The 25841-nt window shown below is 42.0% G+C and overlaps 1 protein-coding gene across 3 annotated transcripts in view; it reads right to left on the reverse strand.

Annotated features, from left to right (window-relative positions):
• Positions 1 to 25841, reverse strand: part of Abca9 (ATP binding cassette subfamily A member 9) — a 60109-nt gene that overhangs the window by 28501 nt on the left and 5767 nt on the right. For all 3 annotated transcript variants that reach the window (XM_087570861.1, XM_087570860.1, NM_001430152.1), the window contains 19 exon segments: positions 25467 to 25631; positions 24882 to 24985; positions 24150 to 24376; positions 21001 to 21142; positions 20243 to 20428; positions 17758 to 17905; positions 16633 to 16801; positions 15156 to 15214; positions 14834 to 14944; positions 13214 to 13389; positions 12784 to 12903; positions 12461 to 12599; positions 11897 to 11987; positions 9758 to 9897; positions 7621 to 7740; positions 6195 to 6390; positions 4157 to 4323; positions 3450 to 3583; positions 564 to 701 (listed from right to left, as the gene is read on the reverse strand). In XM_087570861.1, the coding sequence (XP_087426987.1) occupies positions 564 to 701; positions 3450 to 3583; positions 4157 to 4323; positions 6195 to 6390; positions 7621 to 7740; positions 9758 to 9897; positions 11897 to 11987; positions 12461 to 12599; positions 12784 to 12903; positions 13214 to 13389; positions 14834 to 14944; positions 15156 to 15214; positions 16633 to 16801; positions 17758 to 17905; positions 20243 to 20428; positions 21001 to 21142; positions 24150 to 24376; positions 24882 to 24985; positions 25467 to 25596 (2697 nt within the window). In that variant the 5' untranslated portion in view covers positions 25597 to 25631.

Consider the following 25841-nt stretch of genomic DNA (forward strand, 5'->3'; position numbering starts at 1 on the left):
TCCCACAGTTCCACCACTAATCACCCCAATCTAGACAAAGGTTAATGTTCTGTACTGAAATCTTTTAAAGCAAAACAGTACTTGTAGTAATAATACCAAGTTCTATCGTTTTTGAGCAAATTACCTACATATTCATGCCTCATTTCTTGTCCTTCTGCTACCTTGACTATGTTAGCCAAGCACAGCTGCATTCACCTCAGCAGAAATGTTTGTGGTGAATTGTTATCATTTTATAAAATAGTGTATTAAAGACGACAAAAATCAAGTTGATTTTTTTTAACGAAGACATTGAAAACTTGCTCTATTCAACTATGCCCCGCTCTTAAGGGTGCAGAGGGCTCCACATCATAGTTCTTCCAATTAATTGTACCTGCTGCAGTCCCGCTGCCCCCCCCAACCATGGTGTTTATACTATTTTATATCCACAGCCAGGCAGTGCAGTAATAGATGCTGTTATTCCTACGGAAAACGTAAGAGCGTTAAGTTGGTAAACACTGATAAGATGCTCTTCCATGCATTGCGAGGACTTTTCCTGAGAACATCCGAGGCCTTCATTTACTTACTTCAAAGACTGTGCTTCTGTCGGTCTGGATGCGCTCTGAAGAGTTAAAAATTCCAAGCAGCCCATTGCTAAGGATATCCGCGAGGACTGGAAAGCAGTTTAGTCTTTTGGCATTACACGCTACAGAAAATCTGAGGTCCTAAAATGTAACGAGTTGTTTCTTAATTCTCAGGAAGCCACTGTAAAACTTAACGGCAGGTCATTTCAGAAAATCATTGAAATCGCTGGTGAGGTGAGAGAACAGGAGCAGGAAGGGGGTATCACCACAGCCTGTATGATTTGATTCCCTAGATAATTAAAGGAATTCAGCACTTCAATATTGATTTCTACACCACTACTTTCAAATATCAACCACATGGACTGTGCCCAGAATCTCACAAAATCAACGAAATCAAGTGACATTTGGTAGCAATCGCAGCCTGGCAGTTATGGGACTACCAGCCACTGTGCTTGGATTTAGGATCCACGTCACGAGAGGACACTCCGGCCTGGCACAGTCATCAGGAACGAGAAGCTGTGGCTAGATGAGTGACAGGCCCTAGAAGGGAAAGAACTACCATTATATGCAAGATAAACACAGTATTCCATTGGCTCCTAACCATTTGCTGCTAGACCCATAAATTAGTGCATCATTCTGCCTCTTTTCAAAGAAGCTTCTTGAACTAGGTGTGAATTAGGAGAGCCTCAGCTGGTCAACATGCAGAGAATATGAGACTGTAGGGTTCTTGGCCCTAAAGGAAACATCTTTATCAGACACCCTTCCCAAGTGGCTGAATAATCGTCAAGGGACAGCAGGGAAGAAAGCCTGTAAGAGGGAGAGGTGAAGGCTGACTACAAGAAAAGGTGTATTTTGAACACAACAGGTAGATTACACACATGAGCTCACAGTCGTGGTGACAGAATGCACAAGATCTATGCAAACTGGAGCCAGAGAAAAATCTCATCACAGAGTAGGAGAGGGAGGCACAACGTTCCACTCCTGGTTGAGGAGCTATGGGTATTTGATAGCTGCCGGCATGGGAAAAGTTGGTTTTCTGTGAGGGTGTGATGCCTGGGAGGTCAACTACACTCTAAAGCAAATCTTATACACTAGAGTATTGGGCAACAAGAAACTGGACATGATGGATGCTTGAGATACACACACACACACACACACACACACACACACACACACACACACACACAGAACTTAAAGTTGCATGGGTAGGGAGGTGGAGGAGTTAGGGGAGTGTTATGACTATTCCCAGTTCTCGGATTGACTCTTTCTGAAATAAACTACAATCCAGAAATGGAGGGCAGACCTGTGACCCATCATACCTGGAGGCTGGAAGACACAGGCTTTTGACCCAGATCTTGAAGCATAATGCCCATGAAAAGGTTAGGCCCAGGCAAGGTGGGATACAACTTTAATGGTAGGAGACAGACACAAGGAGACTGTAGATTGCGGTCTATGTGCAGGTGAGGGCAGGCACAAGATAAGGCAAGGCCTGCGATTGGGCAGTGAAATAGGAAGGTAGGCACAGAGTTTTGGAGAGAGGAGAGAGGAGAGAGGAGAAAGGAGAGGAAGAACCAAGATGGAGGCAGGGAAAGACGACCGGATCTGTGTGGCCTTAAAAGGCCACAGGTAGTTATGAATATTTTATAAGGGGTGGATTTTTATAGGACAATTTGTCTTACCTAGGTGGGCTGTTTATATCAATATTAATTGGCTCTGAGTTTACTGTGTGGACGTTTTGTGGAGTGAGAATTTACTGATATAAATCTGATTGATAAATTACAATCTTATTGTGCTTTGATTATAAAAGGGTTACTGGGAGTTGTGACTATAACCACAGGGGGCAGATGCTGGGACTGTGAACAGAGTTCCACAGCAGAGAGTCACAAGAAGGCAGCTGCTGCTGGGGCCAGAGAGTGGCCAGCAGCAATGTGGGGCTAGCTCACTGCAAGGCCCAGCGAGTACCCTGCGACCGCATGGCATGGGAATTGGAAACGTAGCGAGTCGGGTTGACATGCTTTGCTGATTGAGATGAAGATCCCCTGCAGACGCCATGCGGCCCCAAGAGCTGGCAGTAGCATGGGTTGATGCATTTTGTTTTTATTGTTTACTGCAACAGGAGATCTCTGAGTTCAAGCCAGTCTGGGACAGAGCAAGGTCCAGGCATGGTAGTATACACCTTAAATCTGGCCCTTACCTTCTGCTGGAGGCCTCAATAAAGACAATGGAAAAAGGAAGGCTCACTCTTCCTTGCCTGCTTGCACGTACTTGCCAGCACATTTGTTGGAACCTACTTCTACAGAAGATGAGCTGAAACCCCCAGCCTCGTGGGACTGAGCAACTACTCAATTCTTGGACTTCCCATTCATGGATGCCCATTGTTGGGTGAGTTGGAGTACAGACTACAAATCATTCTAAGAATTTACCTAAATATATACAGACATTCCATAAGTTCTGCAACACTGGAGAACCCTGACTAATACAAGGAGTAGGATCAAAATTCAATCTATAAAATTCTTGAAGAATTCATCAAAATGTCCCATTTTAAAAAACTCTAGGCAAATGATAAAAATGAAGGAGCACTGTGGAGATGCACAGACTGAAGACTCAAGGTCAAATCTAAACAACGGTCATTCTCGGCTCCCCTGGGAGTGCAATTTAAACCAATTAATGGAGCGGGATTTAATTGATAAGCTTTTCAAATGACTATTAGGTCCCTCAATAGTTATTTTGAAGAGAGCAAATCAATAATTATGGCCCAGCTTCCCCTACGGAAGTGGGAAATGTATCATTTCTCTTGAATCAGCCTTTCAGGCCGGTTTGTTTGAGTTGTTCAAACAGAACCTCCCCAATCCACCTCTGGTGAAGCACAATCATCCGAGTCTACCATACCTTCTCGTCACCCAGCACTGTGACAGCACCATTGTACAGAGCCTCTTCTTTGCCATTTCTGGTCCCCAGGGCATCCACGTCTAATGCTATGCCCTGCTGTCTTAGTGAATGTATAAAGTTATCAATGCTTGAACCTATCGTAAAGGCAAAATCAGAGGAAGCCACGATAAGTCAGTTGGTACAGAAAGCAACCAAAAATTCAACGGCATAGACCAGAACATGCCACTACTGCCCACAGATGTCCTTAAAGGGCAGGATTAGAGCTGCACAAAATCCATTTTGCTGATCACGTATGTAATAAAGATTCTTTACGTACAGACAAAATTTTTATTAATGTGGCTAGTATCATATGATGTCTAGGAGTGTAAGTCGGCAGTCAAACACTTCCTGGAATGCATAAGGCTCTGGCTTCAATGCCCAGTACCACAAGCAAACAAAGAAACAAACGATTAACCAACTAACACTGTGATCTTTGATGCTATAGTTTAGATCTTCTTAGGAATTTGGAGCACTTTGTTCTCAGAGCCCAGCAATATAGGGAAAAATAAAATAATATGTTTCTAAAACAAACTCTAAATTCATGCTTTTCACTGTTTGGCCTCATAAATGTTTTATTAAAATGCATAGGAATAATTATTATTTTCTTTGTATTTTATGCTTTCCAGGCAGTCCCCTCCCCTCAGATGTGTTTGCATGTTACAGATTACCTGTTTTATTGATGACCAGTAAGTGGGTCAGAGGATCCTGTGGTAACTGTCCTGGTGAAAGGAAATACATACTTGGAGACAGCCCCCACGAGTAACTTTTGTGGTATACCTTGTAGACTAGATGTTCCAAAAGTTGGGGCACAAAGCTAATGCCAAAAAGCAATAACCTAAATGGAGGAAAATAAATATTATGAGTAATAATCGTTAACCTACAGTAACTTTGTGGAGCCCTAGGATTCAATAGATAACGAACAGGATAAAATACGAGCACAGGGAATGTTGAGGTCATGTTGCATCCTCTTCTTCCCGAAATGAGATGGTATAGCTTTGGTCTTCCACAGACCTCTACTCCTGCTTTCAACTTTTTGTTTGGTCCTTCCAAGTTGCTGATTATGACTCTCTTTGATTTCTGTTTGAAACAGGGTATCATGTAGTCCAGGAGGGCCTTGAATTGACTATGTAACCAAGGACGGCCCAGAACTTCTGATCCTCCTGCCTCTACTTCCTGAGTGCTGGGACTACAGGCATACTAAAACCTCTTGTGAGGCCCGATCCTCTGAAATTACTGGAAGACAAAGCAAGGGATGGGGATGTCTGGCCCTATCAATTTCTCTAATAACTCAGGCCATGGGGAGACAGAAGGGCCATGTGGGGAGCTTATTCCTGGTGGTTAACTACAGTGGCATAGCAGAAAACTTCCCTCTAAAGAATGGTTTATACCTGGAGACAAAAACAGTCTCAGCTTAATCGGAGAAGCCCCTCCTTGCAATGCAGAGACTCGTGGCTACCTAAGATGCAGAAAATAAGCAGAGGATGTGGGTCCAGCCCCAAACAAGTCATTGAGAACACTGTGTCTAACGCTCAGGGTACATTGCAGAAGAGGGAGCAGGAAGTATGTGAGAGCCGAAAGACAGAGTATGAAACACAGGTTACTGGGGAATGTCCTTAAAGGGGGGCTATGAAAGCAGACATCTGGGGCGGCACCCTGGTCTTGGATAGGAATCTACATGACTGTGAAGCAGAACAGGTTTTCCCTTCAAAAGTGCATCAGCTTGGCTATTCCATTACAGTAAAAGAAAGACAATGCATATGCATATGCATATGCAAATATTTGCATAAATACGTCTTCCGAGTGTAGAGTTGCGTTTACGCTAGAAGGCAGCACTTTTCCATGAGGTGGAAGCTCGAGGTGTAGCAGTTTGCTGCTGTAACAGGCACTTGCGATAGAGCCTCTTGTGTATTGTATGGAAGGATCACCTGTCAATAAAAAGCTGATTGGCCAATGAGCTGAGGCAGGAAATAGGAAGTGGGAGTTCCAGGAGGGAGAGAGGAACTCTGGGATAGAGTCGGGCCGCTAGATATTTAGCGGGACCTCAGAGGACACAGGTGCGTGAATCTGAGACGAGGAAGCCAGCCATGTGGCCCTCATAGAATAGAAAAAATTGGATTAAGTGATGAACTAACTGGGAAACAAGCCCAAATTATGGCCTACGTGTCTGTTCATACATTTTCAAGTCTCAAAGTCATGATTTGGGGAAGTGGGGTGCGGATGGAAAAGCCTGCAGTTTCAAGCACTAGATAACCACTGAGAAGTTTATTAAAAAAGGATCAGAGCCTCTCTGCCCAATCTGATGGCAGGAACACTAACACTGACCCAAGTTTTCAGGCTGCTGATCTGTCCTATAAATTTTAGTTTCTAGTTCACATGGTAGTGCAAACCAATTCCATAAAATCAATATCTATTTACCTATCTGTATATTTATATACTATCTCTCTCTCCCCTGCTCCTCCCCCTACCTTATACTATGAAAAGTGCTGAGAGATTTGAGTATTTTTGGTGTTTTCAAGAGAATGGGTCATTGGTAAGGACAAATCCTGTGTGCAATTAAGATGATCCCTAACTCTACATATTTCGATCGCATTTGCACAAGGGCAGGTCTATTAAGTAAAACGCTTAGGGGACTATCTGCAAGTGATGGAATGCATTCTGTCTACTTTTTACACTGTGCTCTCAACCATCCAGACACTCCGGACTCACATGGTCATCAGACTTCTTCGTTCGTTCTTGAGCTTGAGGAAGCGGACCTTCGCGACTGCGCAGAGCTGCTGCCTCCACAGCGCCATGCCGCTCACTGAGCTCCCTGATGAATCGAGAGGCAACACTCGCTCCAGCTCAACAAGGCTTTCCACATCTTTTGCCCCATCGCTTTGTAAGCGACCACAAACTCCAGCGTCTGAAACGTAAAATCAGTCACCCATAAGATACCAGTTTGTTGTGCTTTGCTTAGGTTTTGTTTGTTTTTGTTTGTGTCCCACAACCATTTACTTGAGAGAGAGTTCCAGCGTTAGTGTCGTGAGTGACTAAGCAATCTAAGTCATGGTTATATCTTAAAGCAACTGCTGAGGAAGTAGAAGAGAAGCAAAACGATCTGAGACAATAATAGAGAAATATTATAATTTTTTTTAAAAAAAGGCAAACGCAGCTTTCTATGACATAGTCTCAGAAACCAATGCACAAAAATGTCCTCATTGCAAGAGATAACCCACCTTGGTGTTTCTGTCCAAAGAAACAAAGCTAGCACATGCAGAAGTGCCTCCTGCCCTTCAAGATTGTAAGGATTGGACACATGACATTTTTGATATAGCCACGTTTTAGAAGCTAGATAGACCGTTGTGTCTTTCTAATAGAAACCCAGGGAAGATTGATTTATATTTATAGAAAGTTGTAAAATATATTCAAGTTAAGAACTGGGTAAAAGGCTGTAGTGTAGCTCTTGCCTAGAATAATACTAAAAATTAAGTATATGTATGAGTGTGGTAGTGCCTGCCTTTAATCCTCGCTCTTGGAAGGCCTGCCCAAGGGATCTCTGCGAGTTCTGATCTACAGCCTGATCTACATAGCAAGCTCTAAGCAAATGAACATGTTAACTAACTGATTTTAAAGAGAGCAAAACTGCTCACCCATGTACCAGATAGGTAACTTCAGAATTGAAAAGAGGAGGAAATAGATTGGATAATACACTTGGCTGATACTTTTTAAAAGTCAAAGGAAACAAATGAAAAATTAAAAGGTAGATAGTCAACACAATAAGATTAATACAGGCACACAATAAGATTAATACAGGCAAGCAAAGAAATGCTGAGAAACAGTCATTAAGTCAGAGCTTCCCAAGGACTGACAGACTGACAACAAACCTTAGGACAACAGCAGCTGAATCCAGAAAGCACTGGAATAGTACATGCAAGAAAACAGTCCAAGAAAATGGGTTTTCAACATAATTTCTATTTTTCTCTCCCCCACAGCCATAAATTCAGGTAATACAGCACCTCAGATTCATTGTCCATTCCATAAGGGCCCAGTGTCATACATTGCCATGCTCACTAAGACTCTATTTCTTCTCTAAGTTTGCTGGTGCCCACAATGGCTTGCATATCATCATTTCCCTCAGAGTACCCGCCCTTACCCGGTTCCTCAGCCATGGACTTCCCCTCTAACTTCAGGAACACCTCATTCAGGGTTGTCATGGAAACATCATAATCCTCAATGCCGTGGTTAGAGCATCTGTCAAGGTCCCTGTAAAGGTCTAAAAGTAGGAACAACAACGACAAAAAGTAGATTACAGTATCATTCATAATGAGGTAGTCAATGATATCTGCCAAAATGAGAAAATATTGATATAAACTATGTGCTTTTTTATCATAAACTGATTGATATCGTGTTCGCTTACTCATAAAACCTGTCTGTAGACTATATTAGGTTCCCATGTCTTTCTCAGCATCGATGTATAACACGAACATCTATGCTTCTATACTTGGAAAACACCTCAGTTTAAAAATATTGATGGATGTATTTAACGTGTTTTAACTCCAGAACCTGGAGAGATGATTCACTGGTTAAGAGTACTTGCTGCTCTTACAGAGACCCCAGGTTCTGTTCCTAGGACCCACATGACAGCCCACAAATACCTCCACATCCGGGGGACTTGACACCATCTTCTGGCCTCCAAGGGCATCATGCATGCACATTGTACACAGGTATACATGTAGGCAAAACATGCAAAAATATAGATAACACTAAGAGAATTTCAGAGAAAACGGGAGAGTGGGAAGCTGTGTCGATTCAATTAACTCTGTACCCGGTCAGTACCCATGTCCTTACCATTAACTAAAAACGTAAGTACTATTACTGCTGCTTTACAACGAAGTTACTGAAGACCAAATTAATGAGTTAAGCCCAATGTGGAGTAGCGCATTTTAGATTCTAGCACAGAGGATACTCATCAAAGATAAAACACACTAAAAATATATTAAATTATTTTGAATTTCAAAGTTTTATGTGGGGTGTGTGTGTGTGTGTGTGTGAGTGTGTGTGTGAGTGTGTGTGTGTGTGTGTGTGTGTGTGTGTGTATGAGCTTCAACTAGTTGTGAGTTCCTTGATGTGGGTGCTATGAAGCGAACTTGGATCCCCTAAAAGTGTGGCAAGCACTCTTAACGACTGAGTCTTCTCTCCAACCCCTTTCTATTTTAAATTCTGTTATGGGGATGTTTAATTCCAAACTCTGATTAAAGAATAGCATCCAGAGAATAAATATTTATTATTTTAGGTTACAATTAGTTTCTTAAAAAACTGTAATAACAAATGCAAAAACGTTGATGCATACATAAATAATTTCCATGAACTCTGTGTGGGAAGTAGAAAGGAAGAAAAGGAGTTGGGCAGAATGTGTGGTGTGTCTTTGTGCTTTCCCTGGAAGACATTCCATCCACTTAAATGTTCTCCGCCCTCCTTCTCTTTCCTTCCTCTTTTCCTTTCTAAATCTGCTATGAGAATTACACAGAAACACTGAAATAGGGTACACCCATGTGAACAATTAGGAGGCCATTTTGAAAATTTTTAAATGATGTTGGGAATTGAAGCTGTCTTAACTACATGCTAGAGGAAAATACATAAGTGCTCCCAGCTCCTTAAATCTATGTCCCAGCCTCTACTTAGATGGTTTGGCCCTTTGGAATGCATTTTAAGAAATGGTGGAGCAAACTGTGCTGTCCGATCTTTGTGAGGATTTTTGTCTTCAGAATGAGATGCATCTCAGATGTACTGTGTGAACATCTAAGATGAAAACCATGTCCCCTTTTAAATATATAAAAAGTTTACTCAATATTTGAGGATTCTATACATGTACACATGTATTTCAACCATATTTACTCCAGGCTCTCCCCACCAACCCCCCCAACCACATGTGGTACTCTGATTGTGTCTGTTATTACGATCAATGATCCTTACAAAGAAAGAATGCTGCCATTTCTGGTATTCTGACTTGAGAATGGATCACGATTTGAAAAGTCAACATCTATTCTTTTTGTCTTCTGGTGACGTAGTCTACATATTGGTATCTTAGAGCTGGGGAAACACCTCAGTAACCCCATGTCAGACACGGTTCCTCTACTCACTATTGATGTCTAACATTTTAACAATAGGTTTAAATGTTTTGGGTGATAATTTAACCATCAGGACAAACTCATAAAGTTCCTGACTGCCATTCCCCTCACACAAGTGCGAAAACCGCAGCCTGGAGAGCCATGTCACTTGCTCAGGATTACCTGGAAACTTGTTTGTCCTTTCCAGGGGCAAGATATAGACAAGCTGTTCGTCGCTTTGTGCAGTCAGTCTGGCGTCCGGTATGTGCTTTTTGACCAGTGATGTTATACTCTCTGGATCACAAGTTTCATTCAAATGCAAACTGACATTTAGAAAGAGTGAGATGAAGTTATTTTTGTCTTACAATTTCTTCCTTAGTATATGTTTGCTACTTCCTGAATATTTTTGGGACAGAATGTGTAATTTACAGAGAGGAACTGGATGTAATGACGCTAACACAGTCCAAACCTAATCTGTGCAGCATAGCAGAGGAACCAGGAAGAAGGAAGGTTGGGCTCGTTTAAGTAATTCTAGAACTGACCATTTGAAGGAAAGAAATAATGAACCAAATCCTGGCTCAGGTGAAGTGGAATTGGAATGCCCCAGTGTGTCTCTCCCTCTACTAAGAAAACCTAACTATGAATTCTCTTTTTTTTTCCTCAGTACTTCATGAACTCTGCAAATGCTTGAACCTGGTAAAAGCAAGATGGAGATGATCATTGAGAGCACAGTGTTGACATCATATTGTGAAGGCATCTGAGCCCAGGAGAGGTGGTCACTGTCTCAGAGGCTCAGAATTCTCATCTATGAGATAAAGTAATATGGAATTTTCAAGTCAACCTTAAGAGGTGGAGTAAATCCATAGTTATGTGACAGTGCTGGGTATTTCATGAAGTAAACTCTCAATACACGCTAGGTAACCGTATCATTCTGTGAAAAATGTATTCACCTAACAGTGAAACTCTTTGATAACAGTTTATATACTTCTTTATGAAATTTGGAATTTTTAGGAACACCATCGTTAGTCATATCCACTGAAATATCTGGAGGTGACAGAGTGGTTTAAATTATCACACTCTACTGGTTACATAAACAAGTTAGTTTGAAAATTGTTCTGTGCTTTAAACGTGCCCATGCCTGGCATTATCAAAGACATGAAGCGGAAGAAATCCTAGCCCCACCCCCCTAAAATAGCTTGTAGCATAATAATAACACAAAGCAAGGAGATTTCAGAGAAAACGGGAGAGTGGGAAGCTGTGTCGATTCAATTAACTCTGTACCCGGTCAGTACCCATGTCCTTACCATTAACTAAAAACGTAAGTACTATTACTGCTGCTTTACAACGAAGTTACTGAAGACCAAATTAATGAGTTAAGCCCAATGTGGAGTAGCGCATTTTAGATTCTAGCACAGAGGATACTCATCAAAGATAAAACATTCAGAAACAGCCTCCAAGAACAGATAAGGGGGCTGGAGAGATGGCTCAGCGGTTATGAGAAATTGCTCCTCTTACGGAAAATGTGGGTTGGGCTCTGAGCACCCTCACCTGGCCACTCAAAACCACCTCTAACTCTGGCTCTGGGTATCTGAAGCCCGATTCTGGCCTGTGTGAACACATATGTATGTGCCTCACAGAGACATATACATGACTAAGGTTTGCATGTGGTTTGTGTGATGGAGGTGGAGGAAACTGATCCCTTCCATAAGACAGAAACAAGACAACTACAGAGACCCACGCAGACTCACCTAGAGACTGAGGAGTGGTACCTTTTGATTGGAGGGAAATTACTTAATCCACTTGTAACAGTGGATAATGCTAGCCCTGCAAATTTGATGAGCTTAAGAAATCAAAGAAAGTAATAGTAGCATGTATTAAATCTCCCAAATGATATGATTTTTTTAAAAATTGTTTTTGTTTTGTTTTTAAGATTTATAGCAATCATGTGATTATTCTGAAATGAAAGAGACCTAAGGGGAAGGTGGCTAAAAATGAAGACAGGACGAACAAAGAGTATCGAAATAACCTGGATGACCAGAAATCCACTCTGAAACAAGATGAGAGAAAGGGTCAAAGTACCAAGAAATTACTCTCAGAAGCAAAGTATTATGAAAACATTTTCTTCACACCTACATGAAGACTTAGATTTTCCATGTCTATGACCCTATGTATCTTATGACCTTGCTTAGAACATGCGTAAGTTAGTTCTTACATGCCTGTTGGAGCCGACTTTACAGTCGTACATCTACCTTGACCTGATACTGAGGGCACCCGTCACTGGCGTGTCTGCCGTGCGTCTGTCACCAGCCCTGAGAGCTGTACCTTAGGTGATAGCCGATGCCCCATTTCTTCTTCAGAAACAGAGAAGAGCCTGCACACCTCAGTCTCCCGTTGGATATAAACACCTTCCTGTCTATTTGGGAAGAACCAAACAATAAATTGTATTAGTGATTTCTTCAGTACTCAAAACTGTGAAAACCAAAACCCATGAGCACAGATTGTTCTAGAAGCATGCCACACACTAACTGAGACTTTCTCGGTGCTCTGATCACAGAAACAATGAACTGGGATTGCTTATTCCCTGACCTTTTAGGAACGTCAGGCATCTACACAGTGTCTCTCCCGTTTGCCGATGCCTATCCACACAGACTAAACCATGTTTGAGTCTATATTGAATGGTTTGCAATCTTCGCCTCTCTGTGATGGGATCAGAAGGCTTCCATAGGACCAAGCTTGATACAGGGAACACAGAGATTGAAGCAGATAAGAGAGATTCTCCTGAGTTGGATTTGGCTGTCACTTGTGAGATGTATCCAAGGGGCCTACTTGTAACCCATGTCAAGTCCTACTTTGTCACTGTGAAACTCAAAAGGAAACTATAGTTACCAGCCAGGATATCAGCTTCATCCATGAACTGAGTACTAAAGACAATTACTCTGCCTGATCTCCGCTCTTTCAGTAGGTTCCAAATGTGATGCCTTGAGAGCGGGTCCAACCCAGCGGTTGGTTCATCCAGTAGCAAGACCTAAACAGAAGGGAAAACATTACAGGGCCATTTATTCCTCTGGCGTAAGATGATTTACAAAATACTGTAGGTGTAAAATACTTTTACTTTAAAGCTTTCTTAAATCCATCATTGGCACATTTATCCAGTATGATAGTTTCTGTGCTTCCGATGGGATTTCATGAATGATTTTCTATCCCCTTACCTGGGGGTCTCCTAAAATGGCGATCCCAAAAGTCAGCTTCCTTTTTTGTCCTCCACTTAAATTCTGAGCAAGAGTGTCTTGGATATTTTCCATTTCTAAGTCCCGTAAAACTTGTCGTACCTGACAAAATGAGGAGCATTTAGTGTAAAACCCAAGGTGTGGGTACTTTCGTTGAGACCAAGTCTCTCTTTGCAGCCCAGGCTGGCTTGAACGTTAACCACATTCCCGCCTCAGCCTCCCAGGCACTGTGATTACAGGCATGGTCCACTGGTGACTTCCTCACCTTTAAAACCGTTTTCTATCTTTCTAAAGAGCCTTTGGGCCTAACGTTAGATGGTGGAAGAAGCCAGACAACACACGCACATTTAAAATCTTCCAGGCGACCAATTTCGCTTTCACTGTTGCTTTCACAGTGGACTCGCTCACCTACCTCTTGCTCCACTTCCTGCGGCAGAATTCCCTTTATCTTGGCAAAAAGCCTGAGATTCTCCTGCACAGTGAGGAAACCAAACTGTATGTTGGATTGTGGGCAAACTCCAGTGAGCTTGGGGACAGCGTAGGAGTCCTCCGTCTCTGAAACTGTCTGATTATAAATGGTGATGGAGCCTACACAGAGAAAGTAAAGAATTACCCTGACAAGGTGTGAATTATGTAAGTCACAAGGGAGCACTCATTGTTATGCAGGAGTTAGGAGAGTTGTGGGTCCCCCTCCCCTAAATGGACAGCTTGCCTGCCCTCAGTGGGGGAGGGTGAACCTAATCCCACAGCAACTTGATAGGGGGTGGGGGAGCAGGGAGTGAGGGGTTAACATAGAGAGGGGGGGCTTCCCCTTCTCAAAAGAGATGGGGAAGGTAGATTTGGGGTAGAACTTGCCTTAGGGGGTACTGGGAGGAGAGGGGTGCTGATATTGGGGTATAAAGTAAATAAATGTGTAAATTTAAAATAATAGTAAGTTTCAGGTTAAGCGCAAATCCTTGCCTCAAAGAATAAGGTGAATGCAATATGAAGAGACTTAAAACTTCCAATGTAGGTGGGAAAGCCTTTCCCAATGCCCCACACCACGCTGAGAATCTAATGGCTTCCGAGAGAGGCAGAGCTACTTTGCTTGTGTGTGAAGGTGTGACTCCTGGTAAACTGCACACCCAAGTGAGTATGGACAGGGCTACTGGGATTGATGCGCTACTGGCTTTTTTAAAAAAAAAAAAGACATGAAGCATAAAGTTGTGAGGGGGATCAGTTGGGGTGAGACTGGGAGGTGCTGGAAGGCAGAAGTGTGGAAGGGATGTGCCCCAGATACACTGTGCACCTATGTGAAACTTAATAATAAAAAGAATTTTTAAGATAAAAAATAGTTCAAAACAAAAAGGTAGAGAAGTGATTGAGGAAGGCGCTGTAACCTCCAGATGTACTCAGCCAGGCAGGCTCAGCAACAGGAGTCTACATACTACACAAACACACACACACACACACACACACACACACACACACACTCACCCAGGCAATTTCACCAACAGGTCTCTATATACTACACACACACACACACACACACACACACACACACACACTCACCCAGGCAAATTCACCAACAGGTCTCTATATACTACACACACACACACACACACACACACACACACACACACACACACACAGAGTGAGAGAGAGAGAGAGAAAGAAAGAAAGAGAGAGAAGAGGGGGGATGGATGGAGGGAGGGAGGGGGAGAGGGAAAGGAAGAAAGGAAGAGAGATTCAGTGTTCAGAACATCTAATCTAGTAGAAGTGTCAATTAGTAACTGAATAATTATAAAGCCACTTATATCAAGCACATTTTCACAAATGTATTCAATTATATAAAAGTAACTTAAACTTCTAAAAAATGTTTTCACTGCCATATAAGAATATAAAGGTAGCACCTACTGTTGGGGAAACTTATATAATCAACACACGCGTACATTGTATAAGCTCAAGGAAAACTCATTGGGGTGGTGTTTGCCTGGAAAGCCCAGACTATTCATTTGCCCTTGAGGTTGTCTTAGAATAAGTGTCCTCTTACCTGTAGTAGGAGGTGACAGTCCACTGAGTGTGTTTATCAGGGTGGTTTTCCCAGCTCCACTATGACCAAGAAGGGCAGTGATCTGGCCTTCGTATATATCAAATCCCAGACCTGACATGAATTCAGAGTAGTACAGTCAGTACTAGCATAGCCATTTTACAGTGTCCACAGTTTACAATTTCTCAAACTGTAGACATGTGAGTACTAATCTTCAAAAACAAAAGCAACCTTAAAATTTGTAATGCCTCATCTTCATTCCTACTGAAGCTTTACAACAGTCTCTAAATCACATACCTACGTTAAAGGTAATCTTTTTTATTACCTCTTAAGGCTTCTACTTTTCCATGCTTTCCTGTATATTCCTTTCTAAGATTTTTGATCCTACAAACAAGAAAAAAATGTTTCAAGGAAATTGCAGTGATTGGGGGAGACCTGATGAGACCTAGAGGTTTTTCCGTTTTGCACAGGCACTGAGAGAAGCACTCTGGGCCTCCCATGAGAGGCTCATCTCTGCCTATTGTACCTCAGCCGAGCATAAGTGGAGGGGGTGACCAACTTGTGGATACACTTAGCCATATGTGCAGACATTACAAATGACTGGAGAGAAAAGCTAGCAATGAAATCAATGGTGGAAGATCCCATGCTGTGGGTGAAGGAAACCACATCAGATCAAAAGGACTTCAAGTTTGGAGTCAAGACACCCTGAGTGCGGTCCCTTCTGTGCCATTTACACAGAGCTCTTGTACAAAAATGTAACTCACAAGCCTTCAGTAATAAAGCAAGGACGACAACAGTAATTATCACATAGGGTTGATTCCTAAAAGAAGGATTGCAGAGCCCAGGAAAAGAGAATGAAAGGATGAGACCGGTGTAAAAGTCCACAGAAGTGATGGCATGGTGACACACGCCCATGATCCCAGCACTCGGAACTCAGGCAGGACGTGTAGAAGTCTGAGGCCAGCCTAGGATACATCTTGAGTTCCAGGTCAGACTGACATAAAGTAACGTTCTGCCTTAAAGGAAGGAAAAAGTACATGGAAGGCTTTGAAGGAGCTGAAGGTCTGTTATGCTGTAGACCCTGCGCCATTAACCTGCATTCATTTCCTATATCAAAACAAACCATCAGGTGCGCTAGAGACAAAATCTGAGCAAATGATAAGGATCTTTGGGACGCGTAGCTGTCTGGAAGTCAAAGTGTTGACCATAGGGGCAAGCATGGCTTCGGGGGAGAAGATGTAGGACATTTGTGCCTTGAGGTCTCTCGATACAGGGATTTTTAGTGCCTCACGGCCTCATCATCTCGTCCCATCTTCCTGGGATGTCTCTAACCCCCTTTCTACATTGCTTACGTTTGCGTTTTCATCTTATCGACCATGAAGGGAAAGGAAAAGAGACAGAGTGCAGTCTACAGAAAGAGGATGCGAATAGGGGAGTGGCGCCCCCTGTCTTCCATCAAGAAGAACATCAGAGCAAATATGGAAAGGAAGCTCAAGGAAGACAGTGAGGGACGTGGAACTGAACTCCTTATTTGGTTGACAGTTATTACTGTACCGAAAGATACTAGTAAGTGTGAATATAGGAGATGGGATAAAAGACCGTGCTATCTAGAATAAGAGTGTCATTTCATAAGTACAGTAGGCTGGGAGGAGGCAGGTGCAGAGGGGCTCAGAAGGAAATCGGTGTACATCAGTGTCTGGCCTGTAGGTGTCTGATCTGGGGTATGTTCTCTGTTGTACTAACAGGTCTCTGACCTGGTTTTGTTCTCTGTTGTATGTACTTCCATTTGATTTGTTCATTACCTGATAGCTTCTTTCCCCTGGAATTCTGGAGACACGGGTTCCAATGAGTCATTGAGTGAAGGAGCAGAGTCTATTTCATTCTCAAGGACCACATGATCAGCTCCTCTGCGTTGAAACCAGTAAGATGACTTCAGGAAAAACAACGGAGAACGCTGATGGCCGTACTTACCTATAGGGACAGGAAGTGAGAAAGTGTCAGGTCAGTCGCCGCTTCAAGGAGGACATGCCATTTAGCACAGCGTACCAAATCTGTGGCTCTCAATCCAAGCCCACGTTATTACCTTAGGTCGCACCACACAATGTGGCATTCCCAACATAAGAAAAAAACAGCATTGTAAACTAAAGGAAAAGGTCTTCATTTCAGAGGTACTTGTTTTGAGAAGGATGTAAACATTGTATTAAGTCCAAAAGGGAGGGATAAATGTGCTCTGTATAAAGTTAAAATATTACTCAGCTATAAGAAAAAATAAATTTGCAGGCAAACAGACAGAACTAGAAATATTGTTACCCATCAAGGTAACTCACACCCAGAAAGACAAATGCCCTCTGTTCTTTCTTAAACGAAGATCCTCGCTTCAAATCTTTTGTTTCTTGAGTTCAACCAGGAGCAAAACTGAAGCCAAGAAACTAGAAAGAGGTAGGGTTTGGGGAAATATTAAGGGAGGGGACTGTAGGAGGGGACTGTCATTATGCAGGTGAAGACAGGTACAAGATAGAATGAGGCCTGTCATTGAATGAGAAGGAAGGAAGGGTGGGAGAAAAGTTTTAGAGAGAGGAGGAGAAGCAGTCAGAGAACATAGAGAAGGATGTTAAAATTCCTCTCTGCACATTTACAGGTTGTTATGAATATTCTTGAGAGATGGATGTGGACAGGGCTTTGTATGTTTAGCTGGGCAATTATATCTTATCAATGGGATCAGAGGTTATTGTGTCGTATGTTCTTTCAAGTAGCGATTTAATTGAATTCAAGAGAGTTTGTGGTGGTTGGAGACATGTGTATGTCTGGCATGGTGGCGACTGTATTAAAGGGTGGCAGCATCAGAAGGTTGAAAAGCACTTTCATAGTTGCTTTAAGCAAACACAGGTAATAAAAGTGTGTGAAATTACAATAATCCTACTACTTACTGAGTAAAATCTTGTCAAAATACAATGCCAGTGCCAAATAGAGAAGGGCATCCAAAACCAACATGAAGAGGGTGGCCAGGATTAGGTACGAGTTGTTTGGAGAGTTCAAATTTACATTAGAATTCACATCGTAGTCCAAATGTATAAGCTGAAAAAGAGATGCATAGAGTTTTATGGGATTAATATAGCTCTAAGTTTCATTTTATGGTGAAAACTGGAGAAATGAAAATCTCTTAGGAGCTGATCGGAAAGAGAAGAATAATTTCAACAGCATGCAATGATTTCACATGAACGAACTTTTCTGAGTGGAGATTCAATTTCACGTGGAAATGTCCGATTCTTTTTTTAAAGTCTCAATCTACCAACGATTGTGGTGCTATAAAAGGCATGTGTTTCTCAAGCTTAAATCTGAGGAATGTTCAGTTAGAAGTATAAGCTGAGGCAACATCAACCAGCAAATGCCATTCTACATCTAGGGTCATGAACTAACAAAACATCTCAGTACAAACCATGAGAAACCAACCTGAAGTTATTGTTTATGGAAGTCTAAGAGACTCCCCAAACAATACAGGTCATTGCTACTGTCTCCCAGAGGTTGGAGGTAAGTCCCTATTGCCAAAAGCACCTTGCAAGGATTGGACCAAGACCTGACTTGAAAGCTACCTTCCTAGTGACAAGTTTCCATAGCACAGAACAGGGGTGTGCAAGCTGTCAAGCAGGGGCAATAACTAAGGGTCCTGCCCAACCATGATGCCTACCAAACACAATAATCTGCATGGCAAAGCAGCCCTAAAGGTGCAAGTGTGGCACCCACATCTTGGTGGTAGCCAATAGCTCGGTAATCAGACTGAAGCCTTACTGAATAAGAGGGAATTCATGTATGGTACAGGATATCTAGCCAACTACCCAGGGCTGGTGAGGTCATGGATCTCAGAAGAACTACTGCCACTTCCCTAAATCAGCACATTTCCTAAGTACATTCTAAAGACTTGGCCTTATCCTCACAGTTAAGCACCACTCTCGCTTCTCATCACTCAAGACCCTTTTCTTTGCGAAAATGGAGACTATTATAGAAAGCTATGATTGGTCAAAATGTAAAGAACAGTTGACCACTGAGCTCTCGGCTGAAATGGATACACTGTACCTAGGGTTCAGAAAGCAGAAGAGAGGGAAGAAAGATGTTAAGAGGTGGAGGAATGGAAAACTACTAGGAGAAGTTTCTCCGAGAAATGACAAGGAAACTATGCTCATCATAGCTCAACAATGTACCTAAATAAAACCTGAAAAGGATACTGATAGACACACTGATGAGGAAAAGGGAAAATCTCACAGGGCCCCACCCCTGTCAAAGAACTACAGGCAACTAAGGACAATGAGAGACAAATAATTAGTCTTCCTAAAGGATGAGCCCTCTACTTGGCTATCCAATATCAAGTGGTCAACCCTGAAATCACATACATAAAAGTAACACTAAAAGGATTGAATATGTATTTATATATTTATATGTATCTGTCTGTCTGCCTCTCTCTCTCTCTCTCTCTCTCTCTCTCTCTCTCTTTCTCTCTCTGTGTGTGTGTGTGTGTCTGTGTGTATGTGTGTGTGTCTGTGTTTGTGTCTGTGTGATAAAATAATTAAAGAAAAAGAGGACATGAATTTGAAAAGGGATTGTGTAGATGTGGTGGCAAGCCAAGGAAGGGGTGGAGGAGGAGAAAAGTGAAGGGGAAATGTGATATTGTTATATTACAATTAAAAAAAATTTAGCTGGGTGATGGTATCACATGTCTTTAATCCCAGTACTCAGGAGGCAAAGACAGGCAGATTTCTGTAAGTTCAAGGCCAGCCTGGTCTACAGAGCTAGATCCAGGACAGCCAGGGCTACACACGGAAACTCTGTCTTGAAAAAAGAAAAATAAGCCCCAAAATAAAAAGAAATGAAACAAAATTTAATTAAATTTAATGTAAAAGAAAATAAATATGGTAAGAGAGAAAATGAAGTATGTCTCTTATTCCTTAAACTTCTCTATTCCTTAAACTTGTTTTTACAAACATGGGAGAGACTCTTTAGTGTTTGGTGTATACTGTATAAATCATTTAAGGAATCTGTCTTGAATGTTGTGTACAAAAATAAAATTGAGGGACAGCAAAGACAGCTTAGCTGGTAAACGTGCCTGAGTTTGAGCCCCATAGCCCAAAAGGTGAAAGGAGAGAACTGATATCTGACACATTGTCCTCTGACCTCCATGCAAAATAAACATCATCATGACATGCCTGTGGATGTCCACATACACACACATAGGCAGACAGACAGACAAGTTTTCATAAAATGAAACAAAACAATTACTTCCCTTTTTACCTGGGCCATTCCAGTAGTAAACGAAAACAATTACCTCCCTTTTTACCTGGGCCATTCCAGAAGTAAAGACAAAGGGGCTAAGAAAACACAAGTTTTTAAAAAATGAAACAAAATGATTACTTTCCTTCTTACCTGGGCCATTCCATTAGTAAAGGCAAAGGGGCTAAGAAAACACAATATCCATTCCATAAAAGCAGGAAGATGTTTGTACAATGCTGTGAATCCCAGGCTTCCCCAGAAGACGGTAAGGAGGAAGACAGCCAAGCCAGTAAGAAATGGTTTCTTTAACAACACACTCATGAGGAAAGATAAAGTTATCTGAAAGGAGAAAAAAAATTAACTGGTGTGGCAGTCTGACCATCATCACTAGGACAGTAAAAGGAATTTCAGATTTGGATGTCATCCAGAGATTCATGCATCTCCAACCCAAGGCTCTACTTGGAGGTAGTATCATCTTCCACAAAGTTCCACTTGGTGGAAATTTTCCTGTCATTGGATGCTTATCCTGAAGGAGATTATAAGAGCCCAGTCCCTTCCTCTTTTTGACATCCTGGTCATAATGTGAGCAACTTTGATCTACCATGAGCTGGTGACATAATGTGCTGCCCAGACACAGGCCAAAGCAACAGGATCAACCAATCCTGGGCTCCAAAACCAAGGGGGCAGGATAGTAAAACCTTTTTCTTCTTGTTAGTTGATTGTCTCCAGCATTTGTAATAGGGACTGATAGCTAACCAACACAGTATTTAGAAAGTATATCTCATTGACTTTCAATTATGTACTATAAGGATCATACCTTTGAAATTCTGCACAGAGCAGAAAAGGCAGAAACACAATACTGATTAGAGGGAGGGAGGGAGGGAAGGAAAGGGAAGAAATTACCAACTTACCAAAGACAGGCCATAAAGGAGAAACAGGAGGAACACCACCATGAAACCAGTTAAGACGACAACTTGGGTGGATTTCACAATAAGAGACATCAAAGTAGCCACAACAAGGATAAAGCCAGCGTACATCAGACCCCAGGAAAGCCTGGTGGAGAAACACAGGATTAGTGCAGAGGTCATTAGTGGGCCACTCCATTTGTTCTCTTACTAAGCAAATGATTTTAAAAGTGTGTGATTCACCAAGAGCTTCTCTTAAAAGGGTAAATTCTTAGCAAACAAGAAAACATCCTCATTTCAAAGCTTATATTCTATACAGCAAGGTAGGTAATAAACCAGTAAATGTGTACAGTAGATAGCTGCCCAATTAATGTTGATTGTCATTTTAATAGCCTGGAGTCATCTGAAGGGAGATGCTTCAGCTGTGGCATTGCCTAAATCAGGTTGGTCTCTGGGCATGTCTGTGAGGCATGGTCTTATTGAATGATGCAGAAGGGCCCAGCCCACACTAGGCAGCAACATTCCTTAGGTAGATGGTCCTAGCTAAGCACAAGTCAGAGAGGGAGCCAGCAAGCATCAGTCCTCCGTGACTCCTGCCTCTGGGTTCCTATTTTGAGTTCTGGCCCTCATGACTTCCCTCAATAAAGGTCTATGACTGGGGAAGTCTAAACCAAATAAATCCTTTCCTCACCCATGTAGCTCTGTGCCGATCACAGCAACAGAATGAAACTAAAACAATAGCTAAGTGCAAACTGAGAAGGCCATGAACTGGACAGTAAGATGGGTGTGAGAAAGAGAGTTTGTTAAGAAGAGACGATCCTGTGCTGCTTTTTCAGTTCGGTGTGACTTCCCTCACACCATGCATGCTTTAAGTTTTGCAAACCAAATCTCCTCTGTTGCATTAGGGCTGCTTGCGCATGAGCAGTCACAGAGGCTCTAGACACGACATGCGGCTACATTCCAATAAGAATGTATTGTGTAGGGGTTGGGGATTTAGCTCAGTGGTAGAGCACTTGCCTAGCAAGTGCAAGGCCCTGGGTTCGGTCCCCAGCTCTGGAAAAAAAAAAGAATGTACTGTGTAGACAATGACGTTGGAGTTTTGCATAGATGTTTATGTCTCCTACACCGTTATGCTATTTTTACTTTCTCCCCAGCACTGTAAGTTCAGTGGCTGCGCCTTCTTCACAAACTGCAGAAGAGTGGTTTGGCGGCTTCTGAACCTGATGATTCAACACAGGAATACAGTGAGGACACAAATACACAGGTGGCTAGAAGAAGAGCAATTACTACTAATGCCAAAGACAGGAAGGAGGCTTTGCACAGGGTCCAGTCACGTCATGGGCCTGAGTTCAGATTTCCTCTGTGACATTATAACTAAATATGTTAAGCAGTTATTTGATTTCTTTAAATTTCAATTTCCTCTCTGGGAAAAAGATTAAAGAATTCAATTAGTGACATATCCACAATGGGCAGATAGTTTCCTTTATTTACAGTAAAAAAAATAAAATAAAATAAAATAAAACCATCAAGTTCAGGAAGTCTTCTTTCTCTGCCCAATTTTATAATTCCCTTTCACCGTACACTGAGTTACCTGAAATAGTTCCTTCATCTGCTTTCTATAAATAACTTAATTTCATTCAAATAAAATATCAGGTCCTTTCCTCTAGGTGCGGGGGGGGGGGGGGCAAAAACTCTAACATTTTTCAATCCCTCCTCACTAGACTCTTTTTTTTTTTTACAAATAGAATACTGTCCATGAACTTGTCATAGTTTTTCGACATCTTTTAAGATACAGTGAGCAAATACCCTTCAATATTGAAGACATCATTTTAATGCATATATGGACGAAAGAAAAGAAGAAAAAAAAAACCCTTGCATTGCATCAAACTTTCCAAGTCCTTTCTTTCGTAACAGATATGTTTTATTTTAAATTGTGCACCCATGCGTCTCTGTGGGATGGTGTGAGGGAGAGTGTGTGCATACGTGTGTGTGGCTGTGGAGGCCAGAAGCACTGGCTCCCCTGGACCAGGAGTTACAGGCAGTTGTAAGCTGTCAGACTTGGAGGCTGGAAACCAAAGGGTCCTCAAGGGCAGCATGAGCTCTCAATGGCTGATTCATCTCTCCAGCCCCTATCTTCTTTCTTTCCACACTTAGTATATTAAACATTATTTTAGGAAAAATAACGAGTTTGGCAGATGTCAGACGGTGAAATATGTCTTCTTATTCAACAAAGTTCCTCTTTAGAGACCACCATGTTCCTGGAACTATGCATCCTCTGGGTACCACCTTTAACACTGAAAATGACACCTAGTTCAGCAAAGGCAAGCTTGACACTCATAGCCTTGCTTTCTGACTCTACTCGTTTCTACGTCCCCACCTGTCTCTAATAGATCACTTGGCTAGTCCCATCTTAAAGCTGGACCCCTAACTATCGAATACTCGGCTTTCTAACTTGCATCCAGCATGCTTTTACAATGCATGGCTTCCCACACATCCATCCACTGACATCTGATACTGAGCATTTAAATTTTTCCCAGCTTCAGTGTAAGGCCCTATAAATAAATGTTCTTGTTGAATCCTGCTGCCAACAAGAAGTGGAACTTTGATCCATGCTTCACAGAAAAGAAAACCGAAGTCTACAGAGTTTAAATGACACACCCAAGGTAGTAGCTACTAAGTCTGAGATGAAGACAGCCCCTGGCTTTCCCACTGGGCAGGCGACGGCTCTAACCACTCTGCTTTCTTGCTTCTAATGAGGAAAGCTCAATGCTCAGGACACAACAGCTTTCTCTTCAGTGGCTCATGTAAAGCAGGACCAAGTTATCTTCACTTTTAAGTGAAGTGTCTAAAACACATATTTTATTTTACACTAAAAAAACACTTAACTTTTCAAATATTTTGGTCCCTATAGACACAATAACTGTTAACTAAGAGTCACCCTCCGTGTTGTTAGTGCCCTGAAGATGGGAAGCACCTTAGACTTTAAGTCCAAGAAATACAGAAAACTTCAGTTACCAAGCGTGTGAAGCCATGCACTCCAAACATCCAAATGCTGGGATACACTAAAGCCTCAAGCCTAAGCATGGTGTCAGCGAGCCTACCAAGTCCCCACAGTTAAGTCATTCTGTTCACAAATGCCGATTGGCGTGATTTACCAGAAAGCAGACTCTCGAAGACCCATCATCGCCATTAATGTTGTAATGGATTGCCTTTCCTGGGTAACGTTGACTGATAAATAGTATATGAATGAAGAAAAGGAAATAACACAGAAGAAAATAAAGAAGTCAGTGGCGACTCCTCCTTGGGCAATAAAAGGCTGCATCTTCATAACCGAACCAATCACTGACATCAGCTCTTCCATCACCGAGTGGTTTGTTGTCACCTAAAGAGGGACACCAGTGAGCAAATTATCATCTAGTTTCGAACCTTTCTTCAAACGGTAAGAAGGCATTGGGATGTCCAAAGTTCTACCTGAAGTCCTTCGGTAGAAAAAGAAAATGTACTTGTTTTTAAAACTAACAGAGTAACGCTTCAAACTAGATCTGCTTAGGAGTTTCTTATCAGAGTGGCTCCTCTTTTCCTCCATAGGCAGCACACGATTTACTACCCCACAACAGACCCTGAACCTTATGATGGCTGTATGCCCATACTTCCACCTCTGTATTACCAAGATCTCTGCTTAAAATGACTGTGCTGTGTGTATTTTTTTAAGTCACCAGTACCCTGACACTACAGTCTGGATACAGAAGCTGTTTGGCATACTACTTTTGGTGCCTAAAAATATAATAATAATAATAATAATAATAATAATAATAATGATCATCTATATCTCCACCTATCAAAATGCAGAAGACAATGTGCTTAGTACCCTTTCACTTATCACTCACCTCTATGATGCCAGCATTAATGGCAGTCTGAAAGGCTACAAAGCCCTTTTCCCAGAAGACTGAATTTTCACAAACCATTTTGTTCTTGAATGGTTCACAAGGAGCTTCAAGAAAAGAAGACACAACCGCTATTAGGTGACCAGACGGTCTTCACTGTGGGATAAATGGAAACCTGTAATCCTCCAAAATGTGTCTAAAATCTATAACAATACAGTACATGGTAAGGCTCATTGGTTCGGGTTATGGTGCATGCCCAAGGAGGACCAGGTTGCTTTGTCAACATCTTTAAAGATCAGATCTTGTCTGCTTGCTGCTGGCTTGTTGCTGTCGCCTTCTGAGTATACAGTAGACTTGACCAAACATGTCTTTATTCAATCTCACTGTATACTAGAAATATATACCAATAAAATTATGGGGATTTTGAAGAATAGAGGCTTTATTTAATAAGGATCGATCTGTTCTTGATTTGAAATTAACACAGGGGGGCTGTGTCATTCATCTCAGTTCTGTTATGTGCCCGGGGGACTAAGACGTAATAGCAATATCTACATTAATATAGTTTTTTTTAAATAATGGCAACTTTACCTGTGTGGTCTTTGTGTTCTTTCGTCTTAGGGATCCTCTGACCCCATGAAAATTTCAAATGATATGAGAACGTATCCTTAAAGATGACTCTCACTGCATCTATTGAATAGTTTAAATTGAGTTCACTCATGCTGCTTTCGTCAGGACACGCCACGATTGTCCTTCCTGCCACGTGAAGAAAGGGAAGAGACCGTGAGCTTCCTGTATGGCCAACGACAGCATGCCGCATACAAGTGTGTACGGGTCATGTTGGGTTGGAGTTACTTTCCCCCTTAGACACCCGCACTTAGAATGAAGTGGGAGATTCCCAGTGTTCCGTGGCAAACACCCTTTCTTTGAAGACATATTCATCTTGTGTGTGTGACGTTTCACCGG

Source organism: Rattus norvegicus, chromosome 10 (assembly GCF_021556685.1).
Source record: "Rattus norvegicus strain SHRSP/BbbUtx chromosome 10, alternate assembly SHRSP_T2T, whole genome shotgun sequence".
Classification (NCBI taxonomy): domain Eukaryota; kingdom Metazoa; phylum Chordata; class Mammalia; order Rodentia; family Muridae; genus Rattus; species Rattus norvegicus.